The sequence below is a fragment of the Hemibagrus wyckioides genome, linkage group LG16 (genome assembly GCF_019097595.1).
Source record: "Hemibagrus wyckioides isolate EC202008001 linkage group LG16, SWU_Hwy_1.0, whole genome shotgun sequence".
Lineage (NCBI taxonomy): Eukaryota > Metazoa > Chordata > Actinopteri > Siluriformes > Bagridae > Hemibagrus > Hemibagrus wyckioides.
Genome location: NC_080725.1, coordinates 21760534 through 21779625, shown reverse-complemented (window position 1 = coordinate 21779625; position 19092 = coordinate 21760534). Strand labels below are relative to the sequence as shown.

Genomic DNA, 19092 nt, shown 5'->3' with positions numbered 1-19092 from the left:
TTATTTTTATTTATTTATCTATTTTTCTATTTTTAACGCTATTTTATTTTTTATTTTTATTTTTTCCCATTTTGGCTCTTTTTTATTGTTATTTATTTATTTGTTTGTTTGTTTATTTATTTATTTTTGTTTTTTACCATTTGTCTTGTGAATGAGCCTAAATTTTGCCAGACAGGAAAGCCAAGTCACTGAAGGGGAAAGGGGAAATTATTCAACTGTGAGCCAATAGAAACCAAGTGGGCGGGGCCTGTAATCACTGATGTTTTTACTGAGTAAAAAGATGTTTTGTGCACATCTGGAATGGAAAAAAAAATTCCGCATGTTTACCTACATTTACTAGGATCAATTTCTTATTTATTTATAGACTTTTTCCCCTCTAAGACGTTCCCATTACTTTCCTTTTCCCCTTAAAGGACCCAACAGAGGTGTCTTAGTGGTGCTGGACTTTGACTTTGACCTCAGGACTTTCTTTCTGCTCACTAGCTGATCTTAAAAAAAACAAAAGGCATCACCTCCCATACCCATGGAGCTGACCATCAAGACACAAACCACACCTTTTTTTTTTTTTTTTTACCTTTTTTATTTTTGTCAAACCACCATTTTTTATTTTTTACATCACCATCCAGTACACACTTTTTTTTCAGCGCGAGCGAACATCTCCTCCAACCCCACAGACACGATCAACCGGCCGAGAGCGGGGTTCGGAGGGGGGAAAGAAAGGGCAAGTGAAGAAAGGAGGAAGGATTCTAACAGCTTAACAAACTCAGGCTGAAACTGTCCCTCAGCCCCGGTCAGCAAACAGCGTTTCACTTACATCACATACTAGAGGCATATAAAACATACAGGTTTACAGAATGAGGTACGTTAAGTAGTAGAAGTGTGTGTGTGTGTGTGTGTGTGTGTTATGAACGTTGAAAGCTATACTAGACAATGATGTGAGGAGGCAAAGCCTGAAGCTTAAGGCATGTTTTTTTTGTTTTTAGAATTTTTTTAAACATCAGCTTAATGCACATGCATGCATAACACCAGCGGCTCTGTGGGTTCATACTTTATTCATTTTCTTTCTTTCTTTCTTTTTGGAGGGGGGAGGGTGTTTTTTTTCGTGTAGATCTCTCCAGCTGTGTTTTCGGCACCTCGCACACAGAACCTTCGAGAACATGCAACCCCCCCAGACGAGAGGAGAACATCGTGTCACCGAAGATGAGAGAGCGTTACGCACACGTTGAAGCGTTTCCAGTTGAGACAGAAAACAAACATGTGTTTTATCTTACAGCATGGAACAGCTTTAGAAAAAGAAAAAAAAGAGGAAAAAAAAGAAAAAAAAGACGACGGTCCGAATGAGTCAATGTTGTTTTTATAGCACCGTGTCTGGAAGGGTTGCTACGGGCAACTTCCGACGTATCGGAGTGTGTTGCCATGACAAACACTGAGCTGTAGCCATAGTAACGCGAGGATAACACATGAATGCAGGAAGGAGGGAAGTCACAGAGGAAAACAGACTTAGTTCAATGAAATATCGGGACTGATAAAAGAAAAAAGAAAAGAGAAGGGTTGGCAAGATCCCAGTATAACCTCTCCGAAAACCAGTTCAACAACACAAAAAAGACCTCATGCTGAAAATATCTTGTTTGGACCATACGCTTTCTTTCTTTCTTTCTTTCTTTCTTTCTTTCTTTCTTTCTTTCTTTCTTTCTTTCTCTTTCTTTCTTTCTTTCTTTCTTTCTTTCTTTTCCAGCATTCAGGACATGCTAACGTTGCCGCTCGTCTACTCCTGCACTAACTTCCATATCGGAAATCCCCTCGTTTACTTCTCACTCCGGACCGTCAGGACTCTTACGTCTCTCCCGCAATCTTATTGCGAATTCCTTATAGAGTTAAAACAGCTTGAGGAACCGGCAGCCAAGGAAAGAGCGTACGACTCGCACCCCTGGGAAGGAGGAGTAGGAGGAGTGTGTGTGTGTGTGTGTGTGTTTATATGTAGTCATGGGGAGGAAAAGGTGAGCGACAGAGGAGCCAAGATTTTTGCAGATGAGAGAAAAACTGAACAGATGTGTATTTAAAAAAAATTTAAAATAAAAATAAAAAGGCGATCTTCTCAGGAGATGCAAAGTGCGACGTTTTTACACAACATTTTCACAACTATGATAATGGCCCATAGTTCAATTTAAACCGTTAATAAAAAAAAAATGGCTCGAACTCTTTCGACAATTTTTTTTTCTCTTTTATTTTTCTTTTTTCTTTTTTTTTCTTTTTTTTTTTTGAAAACCCGGTCAGTCGATGCGATGTGTTGAAATAAATTCCCTTGTTGGAGATGATGACCATCATCCGTTTTGCACTACATCACTAACAACACTGACACTGGACACCCCTGGAATGGCACTGCGACACACAAGACCCTTCCGGAAAAAGGGCTTGAGAAGAAAAAAAAATCTGGCACCTTTGCATCGGTTTACTTCGGCTATTCGACGTCTATAGCCTTCTTTTTTTTGAATATAGTTTTTAAAAATATAATAATAATAATAATAATAAAAAAATGAAAAGAAAATGGTTGTTAAAAATGATCAGTAAACTTCTGTTACTTTAGGCACAGGCGTAAAGTGTTAGCGGAGATCAGAAGGTTATTACATTTTCGTTTCCGTCTGCATAAAAAAAAAAAAAAAAAACAACGCTGTGTCCGTATTGATGCAGGAAAGGAATGGCACGTGAAAATAATAATAAACAAACAAAAAATAAACATTGGAACCTGCAAAAAATTTCACTGAAAAGCGAAACACGATTCGAATAATGATCGCAAATCAGGAGCGGGAGGAAGTGATGATCCTGGAAACCCCACATTCTGGACAAATACGGTGTAAAACAGCTAGAACAATGCAAACTGATAAAAATAGGACATTCATCTGGGTCAATTCCTAGTTTTCCATCTGCGTCTTCCTGATTCGCGTCATCCTGATCTGCGTCTTCCTAATTTGAGTCTTCCTGATCCGTGTCATCTTGATTCACGTCATCCTAATTTATGTCTTCCTGATCTGTGTCATCCTAATTTGCGTCTTCCTAATTTGAGTCTTCCTGATTTGCGTCTTCCTAATTTGCATCTTCAATTTGCGTCATTCACGTCATCCTAATTTGCATCTTCCTAATTTGAGTCTTCCTGATTCGTGTCATCCTAATTCTCCCTTTTTCTGATTCGCATCTTCCGTAACCTGATCAAGCTCAACAAGCCAGAAACGTCCTCGCACGGTGCGCCAATTTCATCAGCTACCAATCACACAACTAACGCTGCAACATCAAAGCCGCTCCCTCGTACGGATTAGATTTCTTCAGATCGTGTGACTAAAATAGAGAGGAATCAATTGTAGTTCGATTCGATGCCCTGATGTTTTTTTTAAACTGATGCCGAGTTTTCAGTTTCTATTATGAGTTAGCTCTCACACACGAGAAATAAAAAAATAACAAAATATAGCCAAAATACGATTAGGATCTTAGTTGAACTTCTAACAATTTTTTTTCCCAATTATGCAACGAATCCTTTAGGTTAGTATACTTACAGAAAATCAGAGAAAACCCCCAACAATGACAGAGAAACAACTTTATGCCACTGGATGTGCTCCAAGCTAGGACTCTATATGCCACTCACCTTGTTAAATAAAGTTCTAATGGTAAACAATAACCGCTTAGCCTATTATCTGGACCCCTCCAATTAAAAAAAAATTTTTAAAAAGGTGTTAAATAAAGAAGAAAAAAATATATCAAATGACACACGATAGGTAAAAATACAGTATAAAAAATGCTAAATCATACAATCAAGGTGCTCAAATATGGAGTGTTAATTCTTTTCCTTTTATCTTCACATGAGGCAAATACTTCTTTTTTTTTCACTAAATTTTTCCTCGAGGAGAGGGTTTAGGGTTTAAGGGTTAAGGGTTACGGTTTAGGGTTAAGGGCAGAAAGGGGACTCGGGGTAACAGTAGGGGATGATGAGATTAAAGGAGGGTTAGTGGGTTTCGGGAGTGGAGAGTCTCGACTCTGGACCTAGCGTCGGTATGGGAAACACCTCCACTTGTAAACGCCCTCCAACCCCCTCGTCTCTCCTGCAGCGAGCCAAGAGCTCTAACCCAGGCTAGTGATGTTAGCCCTGCCACCAGGGGGCGCCACGATGCGCTGAGTGCTGCGGCGTGGAACGTTATCGTCGACCTGAGCACCTGCAAACAAGAGAACGGGAGCAAACAGCTAGGTCAGGGGACGAGAAGCATGTGAACTGTTATTGTGTTGCAGAGAATATCACCAATGACATCACGTCAGAGCATCCTGTTATTGTTTCAACCTCTGACTCGAAGCCAGGACACGGTTACTGAGCAGAGACTCACGCTGTGCTACAACCTTTTAAATACAGGATTCATTGAGAGTGTTATGTTTAACGGAAATCAGAGGAACATGGCAAAGAACACTTCAAAGCTAGTCATTTCTTCAACAAATTCTAGCATTCTTGGGGGGTTCTTGCAACATGTGGTTGACTAAATGTTCTATGTGTCTGGTTTGGCTCGATGTAGATCATTTAAAGGTTCTCCTTGAGGTTCTCTAATAGGAAATACTCTCCCTGCAGCATCTGTGTCTCTTCTCTTAAGATTCCTCAGGTGTGTTTTGGACAGGTAAGGGGTCTTCGGTTCCTGACTTGTTATCCTCTCTGATATTGAAGCACTATTTTAAGGCTCTGCAGGTAACTATAACTTTTAAATATTCATTAGAGCTACAATTTTTGTCACACTTAAACGGTTCTTTGTGAGGGTGTGTGGTTTTTTGAAGAAACTTGGAACGTTTCTGTTGCATGAAATTAGAGCTATGATACAGTAAACACACATTATGCTCCACCTCAGTAGACCCTACACTACATTAGATCTGTAGACCCTCAGTAGACCCTACACTACATTAGATCTGTAGACCCTCAGTAGACCCTACACTACATTAGATCTGTAGACCCTCAGTAGACCCTACACTACATTAGATCTGTAGACCCTCAGTAGACCCTACACTACATTAGATCTGTAGACCCTCAGTAGACCCTACACTACATTAGATCTGTAGACCCTCAGTAGACCCTACACTACATTAGATCTGTAGACCCTCAGTAGACCCTACACTACATTAGATCTGTAGACCCTCAGTAGACCCTACACTACATTAGATCTGTAGACCCTCAGTAGACCCTGCACTACATTAGATCTGTAGACCCTCAGTAGACCCTACACTACATTAGATCTGTAGACCCTCAGTAGACCCTACACTACATTAGATCTGTAGACCCTCAGTAGACCCTACACTACATTAGATCTGTAGACCCTCAGTAGACCCTACACTACATTAGATCTGTAGACCCTCAGTAGACCCTGCACTACATTAGATCTGTAGACCCTCAGTAGACCCTACACTACATTAGATCTGTAGACCCTCAGTAGACCCTACACTACATTAGATCTGTAGACCCTCAGTAGACCCTGCACTACATTAGATCTGTAGACCCTCATCTACAAGTTCTAGGTTCTAGACTCACCGGAGAGGCTGAATCCAGACTGGTGCAGGTTCCTGACCGGTTGTCCCTGCTGCTTGGACGGAGATGTTTTGGCTGAAGAAGCAGGAGTCACAGCCTTGGGGGTGACGGTGACCTCACACACCGGTCCATCGTACAGGCCACGAGGAACGCCCCTCAATTCGGCAAGCTGTACAACACACACACACAGTTACATATATTTTTGTATAAAAATAAATAAAAATAATTAATTACAAATAACTTGTAATATATTTTGTTATAGTATTATATGAATACATATATGAATAATATATTTAATAAAATATTATATAATAATAAAAAAATATTTTAAAATATAATTTAATATTTATTTATTTATGCATAAAACATATAAATATAAATAATTAACTTTAAACAATTGTTTAAATATATTATTACCATTATTTTACTATGTGTTAGAAAAAAAAACATGCCAAAAATATATTTTAAAAAATAGTAAAAAAAAAAAATTATTTTAATGTGTATATATATATATATATATATATATATATATATATATATATATATATATATATATATATATATATATATATATTTACATTTTTATACATTTTTGAGAATTAGAAGATTCTTTTTTATCATTTAATCAAAGCAGAAAATAAATAAATAAATAAAAATCCTAAAAAATCCTAGGACCATTAATTTTTTTTATGTATTTTGTATTATTAATTACGATCGTTATTAAGTATTATTTTTTGTAAATATTATTATAAGTTGAGGATTCTATTTTAATCATAGATAGATAGATAGATAGATAGATAGATAGATAGATAGATAGATAGATAGATAGATAGATAGATAGATAGATAGATAAATAAATACATAAGGCAAAGCAAAAACAGCTTTGATTTGTATGGGTTGCCAGATCTTGTTTAAATTTTTCAATCCAAACAGATATTTTACACAGTTAGTAAAATATATTTTTGAGTTTTAATAAACAAATAATTGTTTTAATATATTATTTTACATTTTGTGTGAAAAATAACACTATAATAATTAATTATATTATAATAAAATATAATAATAATAATACTATTCTGTTAAAAAATAAAATATATTTTTAAATAAACATTGATATTAAATAAAATAAAAAATGTTGAAAAATGTTCAGATTAGCAAAACATTAACGTTACTGCTCTGGAGTGTGTTACAGATACACTAACCGTACTCACACTATTCCGATAAATTAATTATATCATCTTATCATATCTCCAGCTCTAATCCACCACTTCACCGTCTCGTCCCTGCTCTCCTTCACTCTTTCTCTCCTGTCTTACACTTATATTATCAATTACTCGACCACCACCAGCATTCTAGTTTCTTGTGTGGGCGTGGCTTAATGGAAATCGGCTATCCCAAATGGCATACTTGTGCACAATTCATCACCATTGTCATGTCTACAAACTCCAAGAAGAAGAAGTGAACTTCAAGAGCCCGGATGATTCACGTATTGAAGCGCGAAATGTTGCACACTTTATGCACTCAACACTCACAGCTTTGCTTACATAGAGGAAAAAGGGGCGGGCCTACCAGGCACTGACGATGGCTGAGAAATACATTTTCATGATGGCCAAAGACACTCAGGTGGACGAGACGACTTACAAACGTCTTTTAAATTAGTTCATGAAATATTTTGCTAAAGCCAATATAGCAGCATCTTTCGACTTGGAAATAGTTTTTATTAACGTTAAATGTTCCATTTGAGGCGATAAGACTCTTCTAAACTTCATACACTAGACATTAGAGTACATAGTGTAAGCGCATCATTTGGGACATGGCTTTAGTATTTCTCGTAATGTTTCCTTCTTCAGCTTGGTGATGACTTTGGTAACTATGGTAACCATCTATATTAAGCCATAAGAGCTGCATCTTTAGCTATATTTAAAAAGGACAGTTCTGTTTTTTAGGTTTTTAAAATAAACGGTTGCCGGAGTGACTCTGTTTCTTACCCTGCTGCGGGCTTTTATCCTCTTGTAGACAAAGTCGGGGAATGGTTTCCGGGCCACGTAGCGCCCTGAGCCCTCGGTGGTGTGCAGGGTTCCTTCCTCTAGCACGATCTTCCCCTGGCTGATGACCACCAGAGGAGCTCCACGCACTTCCATGCCCTCGAAGATGTTGTACTCCACCGCCTACATACACACATAATTTAACATAACATAACATAATTTATAATAATAAAAAAAAACAAATAATAATAATAATAATTATTATTATTAATGTATTAATTAATATAATGTATTTTTAAATAAACATAAAATAAATGTACAGATTAGCAAAACATTAAGGTTACTTGCTCTGGAATGTGTTACAGGTACACTACTCACACTATATTATATCTCGTCATATCTCCAGCTCTACTACATAACCTCACCGTCTCGTCCCTGCTCTCCTTCACTCTTTCTCTCCTCTCTTACACATTCTTCTGGTTTTTTAGAGCTGAAGCGGGTCAGAACTCTAACCCGAGTCGTCCTTCCTCCTACTCTACCACAATTACTTGTCCATCACCAGCTTTCTGGTTTCATCCCATCCATCTTGTTTAATCCGTTAACTGATCAGTTATCAAATGTCCTCTGATATAAAAATATATGGGGCAGCATGGTGGCTTAGTGGTTAGCACTGTTTACACACAGAAAGAAGGTCCTGGGTATGAATACTGGGTTCGAACATGTGCCTGTGTGGGTTTACTCCAGGTACTCTGGTTTCCTCCCACAGTCCAAAAACATGTACATTAGGTTGATTGGTAATTCTAAATTGCCCATAGGAGTGAGTGTGAGTGTGGGTGGTTGTCTGTCTATATGTGTGGCCCTGTGATGGACTGGCGACCTGTCCAGGGTGTACCCCTGCGTTTCGCCTAATGTGTGCTGGGATAGGCTCCAGCAGATCCCCGTGACCCTAATTAGGAATAAAGCGGGTATAGACAATGGATGGATGGATATATGGTGGGAGGTTGTGCAGGAAACTGGCATCGACATCGTGATCACGTGTTAAACGAGCTCCTGGCTCATTTTCTTTACGATCGTTAATATTATTTATTCCTTTTTAATGCTTAACGACGGTTATGTTGGTTTTATGTTTCTGATATTTCACAAAACACAAAATGGCGATTCAGCAGGGCGTGATTTGTGAAAGTCAGCTAACGATGGCACAGTAAGTCCCAACTGAGGTAAAAAAAAAAAAACACAGCATGAAGTCAGTCTGGGTTTTCACACACACACACACACACACACACACACAGAGTGGCCAACTTTCCTGTACCTCATGGGATGGTATCCTTCCTGACTGAATGGAAAATAAAGTGAAAACAAATTTCAGGAAGGTTTAGATCAAATCCATACGTGTGCATTTTCCTTATATATTTATTTCAGGTATTTATTTATCCATTTAGTGTTACATTAAATGTTATGGTTTTATATTTTAGCAGCTCTACACTGGTGTGTCCTCATCAGCCTCTATTTTCTTTTTCCTTTTTCGAGGTTTATAAGATAAAAACACAAGCTAAAGAATTTTTTTTAAAAAAAACATCTCTGTCCTGAAGATGTCGGAAATGTTCCAGCTTTAGCTCTGAGTGTTATAAAGCTCTGATACTGGAGACTCCTTCCAACAATTACAGAGCTCTCTTTAAGTTTTTTTTTTTTAAGTTTTCTCACTTTTTCAACTTTTTACATTTTTTAATTTTTATTCCAGCCTCCATTTTTCTAGCTTTTAAATCCATTTTTGAAGTTTTTTCTCTTTTCAATCCATTTTTTCTCTTTTTAATTTTTTTTAAAAAGTTTTCTCTCTTATTCATTTAGCTCTTATTATTTTTTTTCTTTCATTTCTTTCATTTCATTTTTTTCTCCCTTTTGACTTTTTTTCAATCCTTTTATTTCCCTCTTTTAAAGTTTTTTTTGTTTTCTCTCTTTTTCAATTCTTTTTTCTCTCTTTTGAAGTTTTTTTAAAAAATTCTCTTTTTTCAAGCCTCTTTTTCCTCTCTTTTGAAGATTTTGTGAAGTTTTCTCTCTTTTCAAGTCTCTTTTTTCCATCTTACACCGGACACTCACACATCTGATTTACAGAAATACCGATCCCTATCACGCAGGTCAGAGGTGGCGGTGTTGAGGAAAACCTCCCGCAGACGACAATGAGGTAAAAAAAAAACCTTAAGAGACTCAAAAGTGAAGCTCATCCTCGTCTGACACGGAGAGAGCGAGATCATAAATCATTTCCATTTTGTACCTGTGCACCACATCGAGGAAAAAGTCTAACAGTCTAAGCAGGAAATAGATTCTTTATGGTTTTTACATGAAGTTACAACTGGTTACTGAAGGAGACTTGAATGTGCTGTTGCTATAGAAACAAGCGACTTCATATAAACCTGCGATCTGGAGCTGCATTAATGTCCGAGTCGCTGTGAAAGTAAATTAATGAACACTTTCTGGCCATACAGCGCATACAGGATGCGTTTAGCCCAACACACACACACACACACACTGTCCACTCTGCCAAGAGTCAGTTGAGTTATGATCCAATACTTGGGCAGCGTTTGAGCATGACGTCAGCCTCGACTCAGAGCTCCACACCCAGAATCTGGTGAGAAACTCCACCAATCACTAACAGTCTACTCTAAAAAAAAAAAAAACCCTCCATAATAACAAAAAAACTCCAACAGTTTGCAAAAACTGGACTCTGACTCGGGACTGAAAACATTCACACAACCTCATTTTCTATTAAATTTGCACCAGATTTGCTCTACGATGGTCAGTAGCAGGGGTCACTGATGTGAGTTGGCTCTTTAGATAGTTTAAGGTTCTAGCTTTATCCTAAGAAACCCTAGGTTCTTCCTCTTTTATCCTATTTACATCCAGGTAAATGATCACAACAAGCCCCACCCCTTTTGCATTCATTTAAATTATCACAGTAAGTCTCGCCCTTTTTACATTCAGGTAAATGATGACGACAAGCTCCGCCGGTTTTTTCAATTAATTCAAATGATTGCAAAAAGTCCCACCCTTTTTGCATTCCTTTAAATGATCACAACAAGCCCCACCCCCTTTTTTACATTTGTTTAAATGATCACAACAAGTCCCTTTTTAAATTCATTTAAATGAACAAGCCCCATCCTTTTATGAATTCATATAAATGATCACAAGCCCCGCCCCCTTTCTAAATTCATTTACATGATCCCAACAAACCCCGTCCCCTTTCTATATTCATTTACATGATCACAACAAGCACCGTCCTTTTTTAAGATTCAATTATGATCACAACAAGCCCCACCCCTTTTTATATTAATTTAAATTTAAATAATCACAAACCCCACCCATTTTTGCATCCATTTAAATGATCACAACAAGCCCCATCCTTTTATGCATTCATATAAATGATTACAAGCCCCGCCCCCTTTCTATATTCATTTACATGATCCCAACAAACCCCATTTTTTTCATTCACTTAAATGATCATAAAAAGCTCCGCCTTTTTTACATTCATTTAAATTTAAATAATCATAAGCTCCACCCTGTTTTACATTCATTTAAATGATCAAAACAAGCCCCACCCCTTTTTACATGCATTTAAATGATCACAAGCCCAACCTTTTTTTGCATTAATTTAAAAATTAAACAAAAAGCCCCACCCCTTTTTAAATGTATTTAAATCATTTCAACAAGCCCTGCCCCTTTGAACATCCATTTAAATGATCACAACAAGCCCCGCCCCTTTCACAACCCTTTTTTGTTTTTTTGGAAGTAAGTGAGATGGCAGCTGGACCTTACCAGATTGTGGCTCTTGGCCGAGATGATCTTGGTGAGGTCAGGGTCCCACAGCACCAGGTCTGCGTCTGACCCCACAGCGATGCGGCCCTTACGCGGGTAAAGGTTAAAGATCTTCGCTGCGTTTGTGCTGGTCACCGCCACAAACTGGTTCTCATCCATCTTCCCAGAGACCTGAAGGAGAACAGGAGGAGAAGAACAAAATGGTTCATTATGCAATCATATGCTAGAACATGAACACCTAGCTAACCTCTGCATTCCTCGAGGTGCATTATGGGAAATCTCTAGCTTTCAAGTCTGTGGCACTCACCACACACTTGTCCCAGATGATGGACATCCTCTCCTCTGTGCCGTTGGTCCCCTCGGGGATGAGGGTGAAGTTGTCTTTGCCCACGGCTCTCTGCGCGGTGTTGAAGGTGCAGTGGGCACTGCCCGTCACTTGGAGGTCACCACTGGAGACAGAAGAAACTCTCAGAAACTCAGAATTCAGAATTCAGTATTCAGAATTCAGAATCCCCCCCCCCCCACCCCCCATTTTCTCCCCAGTTTGGTCAATTCATAATCACACTACAGTCACCAGTCAGGATGGAGATACAACACCAAAGATACAACATTTCTCCAAACTGCTGCATCACAGGGGCTAGCTCACACAGGAGAGAGAGAGAGAGAGAGAGAGAGGCGCAGATAGACAGACAAATAGACAGACAGACAGACAGACAGACAGAAGGGCATACATACAGAAAGGTAGACAGAAAGGTAGAGAAAGACAGACAGATAGACAAACAGACAGACAGACAGACAGACAGACAGATAGATAGATAGATAGATAGATAGATAGATAGATAGATAGATAGAGAGTAACAGTGAAAAAGAAAAAGACAGAGATAAAAAGAGAGAAACTGTGAAAACGAGAGAGAGAGAGAGAGAGAGAGAGAGAGAGAGTCACAGTAAAGTTAGTGGTACCCGAGCTGACAGATTTAACTCCTGGTTTGTAATCGGAAATTCTGACCGCTCCTGAGAGTTTCAGCTAAAGGGTTAAAATTAAAACCGAAACTTCCTGAAAAAAAAAATTTTCTTCCCAAAAACATAGTGGCTTTCTTTTCCCTTTCTAAACCCACCCACGAGTTCACTCTCTTCCTTTTTCTGCAGGTTATTTTTTCCAGACTCACTCCTCAGCGGTTCCAGACCAGCACTGGTCAGCGCTTATTTTATAATTATGACTAAAAACAGCGTAGCAGAAATCTGTGAATAAAATAAAATAATAAAAACAGGCTCTCACCATGACAGCAGGGAGTTGAGATAATCAGGCGTAGTGGGATCTGGACTCAGGGGCGGCGAGGTCACGTACGCTGCAGCTTTGGCCCAGTTTTTGCTCCAATAGTGCGAGCCGTCTGTGCCGAGACTGGCCGTGATCGGCTCTCCGTACACCACGGTACCTGACGACCAATCAGAGGAGATGAAGCCGGCGCTAGCGTGTAATCACACAGCAATTATCTGCTCTAATTCTGGAGTCTGGGCTACAAGACGGAGTGGACGTGAGTCATGGTGTGTGTTAGGAATGACCGATCGTACATTTCTTCCGTCTCACATGTGGTTTGAGGTTTTTTTTTATTTTCAGGCTAATCCAGCTCTAACCCTGTGATTGAGGTCCAAACCTTTCTTCCTGGCCTGGGCGATGACATCAGCTGCGCTCTTGCTCATCACCTTGGTGATGTAAAGGGGACAGTTGGTCTGATTGGCCACTGTGATGGAGCGATTCACTGCCTCGGCCTCCACCTAAACACCAACAGAGGAGGGATCTGTGTTAGCGTCTCAGTGTTAGGCTTACATTCTGTCTACTTTCTTTCTATCTATCTATCTATCTATCTGTCTGTCTGTCTGTCTGTCTGTCTGTCTGTCTATCTGTCTGTCTGTCTGTCTGTCTGTCTGTCTGTCTGTCTATCTGTCTGTCTGTCTGTCTGTCTGTCTATCTATCTGTCTATTTATCTATCTGTCTGTCTGTTTATCTATCTATCTATCTATCTATCTATCTATCTATCTATCTATCTATCTATCTATCTATCCATGTATCTATCTATCTATCTATCTATCTATCTATCTATCTATCTGTCTGTCTGTCTGTCTGTCTGTCTGTCTGTCTGTCTGTCTGTCTGTCTGTCTGTCTGTCTATCTATCTATCTGTCTGTCTGTCTGTCTGTCTGTCTGTCTGTCTGTCTGTCTGTCTGTCTGTCTATCTATCTATCTATCTATCTATCTATCTATCTATCTATCTGTCTGTCTATCTGTCTATTTATCTATCTGTCTATCTGTCTATCTATCTATCTATCTATCTATCTATCTGTCTGTCTGTCTGTCTGTCTGTCTGTCTGTCTGTCTGTCTATCTATCTACCAGATTCTGCAAGTACAAAAACTCTACCCTGAATAACAAATTCCTTCATTAACTCCTGACCCTGTCTCTCACATCCAGAAGTTCAGACGCTGCTGAAGGAAGTGACCCAAATGTTTCCGCTCAACCTCAAGAGAGTATTTATATCTTGTCCTATGGGAAGCTCCGGAATTTTCTTGGACTTTGTATGAAAAGCTGCGCCATTTTTATCTCTGAATTCAGATTCTGTATGTTCGATTAACACAACAGGGAAAAAAAACACAAACGCCTCCATGTTCAGCCAGCTAGCGTTAGTGATGTGAGCGAACTGTACACTCAGGGTCATTCATTTAGCTTTATATACTGTACATAATTATTGCAGGCGGCCATGTTGATTTCATGCCATGTAACTAAAATCGTGGTTAAGGAGAAGCTGATGACTTTATAACTGGGGAATCTGAGATGAGGGTGTTTTTTAGGCATGAAGTGAAGTGGAATAAACCTGTCATAAAATAATAATTAAATGAATTTATAATTATTAATAGTCGCTTCTTTTTGCTGCACAATACGGTCTCTTAACAGTACGGCGGTTGCTTGGTTGCTAAGCAACATAACAGCAGAGAGAGATGTATGCTATGGACAGTGTGATGATCTTATTGGTTTAAGTGCAGACATTTTTGTGAGTGCATCATGCATCGCACATGGCTCAGCCAATCAGATCCTGATTTTATGTGTTTTATAAAAGAAAAGGTTTTAATATTTATATTCCAATATTATTGGAATATAAATATTAATTAAATAACAGTGTGTGTGTGTGTGTGTTGTTCGCTAGTACATGACATCCTACATTAGCTGTAACTACATGGTCATGTCTCCTCTGTACACTGAGCTGCCACTTTATTAGGTACACTGACCCAGTAAACTGAGATTTAAGAGTAAACACAAGTCTGAGTGATGTACCTCCTCTGGACGGCTCAGAACATGTCCCTCCGGTCCGGTGATCCCCAACTCCAGGATTCTACGCTGCTCCTGTAATCAGGAACCAGAAAGCAGAAATATTTATTAAAATAGATAAAGAATATAAAGATATATAAGGAAAGACATGATCAATCATGTGGATGTGTTTTACATGTTATATGAAGAGGATTTAAATTTCTTTTAGAAAATATCTATCTATCTATCTATCTATCTATCTATCTATCTATCTATCTATCTATCTATCTATCCATCCATCCATCCATCCATCCATCCATCCATCCATCCATCTATTTATCTATTTAAAAATGAATGTTTTTATATTATTTCTTCGGAAATAAAAATCCAAAAGTAAAACAGTATCACTGAAATCATTTATTAAGCTAATAATCAACAATCCCCATCCTCCTCCTCCTCGTCCTTCACACCCATGTCACACTGCAGCGAGGATCGTCTCTTTATTTCCAGAGACGGCTGAGACAAGCGAAACTGTCCAGAGCCGAGCATGTGCATTAATAACTCTGATATCATACAGGAGTTATGCTCTGCTCACAGAGCCAGTATAAAGTCTGAAGCTTTCACACAACCAGTTGGAACTCAAACATCTGTCGCCTTCTCACGTGTGATCCGTCACGTCTACAGGGAATCTGGAGAGTCTTACCTCTGCGATGATGTCTCCGTTCTCAGCGTGGACCTGTGCGATGGCGCCGAGATCCCGGATCACACTGAACACCTCGTAGATCTGCAGAAGACCCACACACACACACACACACACACACACACACACACACACTGTTTCTCTCATGTTGGCCTTAAGAGACCTTCTGGATTTTGCTCCAAACCTTCTGGCGGTATGTTTCACGCAGATGGAAAACACAGTAAGAGTCCCTTTTGTTTACGAGTGAGTCAGAACTACGGCACTAAAGATCGTTTCCCGAATTTTTTCTTCCTTACTTATGCCGCGAGTTCAGCGGGTGCTTCTGGAAAGCTTCATGTCTAAAGGAAACACAGCGTCTCGCAGCTTACATGATGTAAATAATGTCCAGCGGGTCTGGTTTTAATATCTCTAGCGCGCTGTACTGCAGCTGCTGAGGAACTTCCTGAGAGACGTACCTGAGAGTCGGTCAGCTGGAAGATGTCCTTGTAGGCCAGGTAGACCAGGAAAGAGTTAACACCTGCACAGGAAGTAAACAGATGAACTATTCTCATTGTACTCTTCACACAGTGAGCAGGTTAATGACCTCTAGGCTTCACCAAGGTCATCCATCTATCTGCCTGTTTGTCTATCTATCTATCTATCTATCTATCTATCTATCTATCTATCTATCTATCTATCTATCTATCTATCTATCAGTCTGTCTGTCTGTCTGTCTGTCTGTCTATCTATCAGTCTGTCTGTCTGTCTGTCGGTCTGTCTGTCTATCTATCTATCTATCTATCTATCTATCTATCTGTCTGTCTGTCTGTCTGTCTGTCTGTCTATCTATCTATCTATCTGTCTCTCTGTCTGTCTGTCTGTCTGTCTGTCTGTCTATCTATCTATCTATCTATCTAGATCCATCATCCCATAGCACATTTTATTAAGCATTTTTGTGTTGTTTAAGAGTTGTGTGTCGTACCGTGGTCCTTGACGAGCGTCTCCATCTCCTCGGCGATGCCTTTGTGCCACTCGGTGATGTCGATGTGGAGCGAGTAATCGCAGCAGGACTTGCTGTCGGCCCACTGATGCCACTGATTAAACGCCGCGATCAGACCGATACCGGGCTCCGGAACCACGTGGTCAACTAGTTACACAAAAAACACACAGAAAAACACGAGAGCCTTTTAATACACACTGACACACAGAACAATATTCCAAGAAGAGGAGAGGAGAGGAGAGGAGGGAAGGGAAGGGAAGGGAAGGGAAGGGAAGGGAAGAGAAGAGAAGAGAAGAGAAGAGAAGAGAAGAGAAGAGAAGAGAAGAGAAGAGAAGAGAAGAGAAGAGAAGAGAAGAGAAGAGAAGAGAAGAGAAGAGAAGAGAAGAGAAGAGAAGAGAAGACAAGACAAGACAAGACAAGACAAGACAAGACAAGACAAGAGATAATTGGAAAAGAAATGAAAACGAATAAAAAAGAAAAAGAAAGAGAAAGGAATGGAAACATGAGGAAAGGAAAGGAAAGGAAAGGAAAGGAAAGGAAAGGAAAGGAAAGGAAAGGAAAGGAAAAAATGAGGAAAGAAAGGGAAGGAGTGAGAAATATGAATAGAGAGGAGAGGAGTAGAGTAAACAGAATAAACACAAATCTGAACATCAGTGAGTTCACGTCACATCACCAGCATCGTAACAGTGTCCATCTTTCCACTAACTTTGTAATCTAAAAGTATTTACTATTCCTAAAGATAAGATTATTACTTCTAGGCATATTTGACTATTTGTAAGTTTTTAATGTGCTTTATTTTAATTCTTTCAATTTTCTTATTTAAATCATTCAATAGGACAAAAAAGCTTAAAAATAGCAAAAAATCTAGGAAAGAGGTTTAACATTTGGATAAATAGATATAGTAAAATATGTAATGTATTTCAGATATTTTAACCTGCTAAGATGTCAGTTTTTTTGTTTATTATTATTTATTTATTTATTATTAATTAAATTATTTATTTATGCATTACTTGATTGATTAATTACTTTATTTATTTATTTATTTATTTAATTTTAATATTTTCTTCATCAGATCTGCTGCATTGGGTTTTTATTGAGTCACAACTTTTTTGCTAGTTTTGATGAAAGTCTGTTAAGTCGCTGGACTTGTTCATCATGGTGTGGTAGTGGTGAGGCTTTTCTCTCGGCTCTGTTGCTGTATCCCGTGTTCAGGAGGATTATCAGCCTGACTGAGTGATTAGTCTACACGAGTCTCCCTGCTGAGACTCACTGATCATGGTGGTTCCTCCTGCCACCGCCGCCCGGGTGCCCTGATAAAAATCATCAGCTGCCGTCATGCCTCGGTCGGGCATCTGGAAGCGAGTGTGGACATCGATACCCCCCGGCATCACCATGCGGCCATGAGCATCGATGGTCTTCACCCCACCTGGAACAATCAAGTTCTCACCGATCTGCCTACAGAGCAGGAAGAGGAGATGAACAGAGGTGAGAGAAGAGGGGAAAGGAGAGAGAAGGAGATTAGGGGAAAAAAGGAATAAGTAGAAAAATAAGGAAAGTAATGGGAATATGAAGAGAAGAGAAGAGAAGAGAAGAGAAGAGAAGAGAAGAGAAGAGAAGAGAAGAGAAGAGGAAAGGAAAGGAAAGGAAAGGAAAGGAAAGGAAAGGAAAGGAAAGGAAAGGAAAGGAAAGGAAAGGAAAGGAATGAGAAGGGATGGAAATTTGAAGAGAAGAAGGGCAAGGAAAAATGAGGAAAAGAGAGGAGAGGAGAGGAGAGGAGAGGAGAGGAGTTAAGGAAAGAACAGAATAAGAGGAGAGGAGAGGAGAGGAGAGGAGAGGAGAGGAGAGGAGAGGAGAGGAGAGGAGAGGAGAGGAGAGGAGAGGAGAGGAGAGGAGAGGAAAGGAAAGGAGAGGAGAGGAGAGGAGAGGAAAGTGGAAAAGAAATCAAAGGAGAGGAGAGGAATTTAGGAAAGAAAAGAATAAGCAGAGGAAAGGAAAGGAAAGGAAAGGAAAGGAAAGGAAAGGAAAGGAAAGGAAAGGAAAGGAAAGGAAAAAGGTGATAAAGGTGTGAATTATTTAAAAACTTCAAAGTGTTTAAAAGCTTGTATAATGCTTTTCAATCAGTCTACAATCTCTGCAGTCTCAGACACACACACACACACACACACTCTCTCTCTCTCTTACTTGATGAGTCCATCCTCCATGTAGATATCTGCTAAGAAGGACTGGTCATCGTTCACAATCTTCGCTCCTTTAATTAACAAGCGCTCACTCTGGAAACAGAAACAGTTCATATAAATATTAATGACCACTTCATCAGACAGAAGAAAGAGAGAGAGAGAGAGAGAGAGAGAGAGAGAGAGAGAAATCTGATAGGTATGTTGAATTATTAATGAGAAAATGTGCAAAGGAGATTCGACTGGAGTTATGAAAGCAGGAACCGAGAGCTGAAAGAGAACCCAGCGGTTCCGAGCACTAATTTAACAGCAGCCTTTTAAAGACCTTTACGAGGCTGGATCTTACTTTTGGCCTCAGATTAGCACTGACCGCATCATTATAAAAACACAACAGTCCGGGGATTTTCTAACACACAGCGGAGAACCCTGACACCGGGTTCCAGAGCTGAGGTCACTCTAACATCCAGATGTGCTGACATGAGGTGAACCTCCTGTCACCTCATGGCCAAGTCATGTTTTAAATGTAGTCCAAGATATACAAAAAAATATATATATAAACACTCTTAAAAAGAAAGGTTCCCAAATGGTTCTTTGTCAGAGTGTGTGGTT

At 39.3% G+C, this 19092-nt stretch overlaps 1 protein-coding gene across 2 annotated transcripts in view; it reads right to left on the bottom strand.

The window, feature by feature from the left end:
* Positions 1–1697: 1697 nt before the first annotated feature.
* The window catches only part of dpysl2b (dihydropyrimidinase like 2b), a 32462-nt gene continuing 15067 nt past the window's right edge, over positions 1698–19092 (bottom strand). For both annotated transcript variants that reach the window (XM_058411803.1, XM_058411804.1), the window contains 13 exons: positions 18491–18579; positions 17580–17764; positions 16292–16456; positions 15786–15847; positions 15334–15414; positions 14658–14726; positions 12987–13107; positions 12611–12767; positions 11642–11783; positions 11335–11505; positions 7531–7710; positions 5546–5711; positions 1698–4199 (listed from right to left, as the gene is read on the bottom strand). In XM_058411803.1, the coding sequence (XP_058267786.1) occupies positions 4108–4199; positions 5546–5711; positions 7531–7710; positions 11335–11505; positions 11642–11783; positions 12611–12767; positions 12987–13107; positions 14658–14726; positions 15334–15414; positions 15786–15847; positions 16292–16456; positions 17580–17764; positions 18491–18579 (1680 nt within the window). In that variant the 3' untranslated portion in view covers positions 1698–4107. The remainder of the gene's footprint in view (positions 4200–5545; positions 5712–7530; positions 7711–11334; positions 11506–11641; positions 11784–12610; positions 12768–12986; positions 13108–14657; positions 14727–15333; positions 15415–15785; positions 15848–16291; positions 16457–17579; positions 17765–18490; positions 18580–19092) is intronic.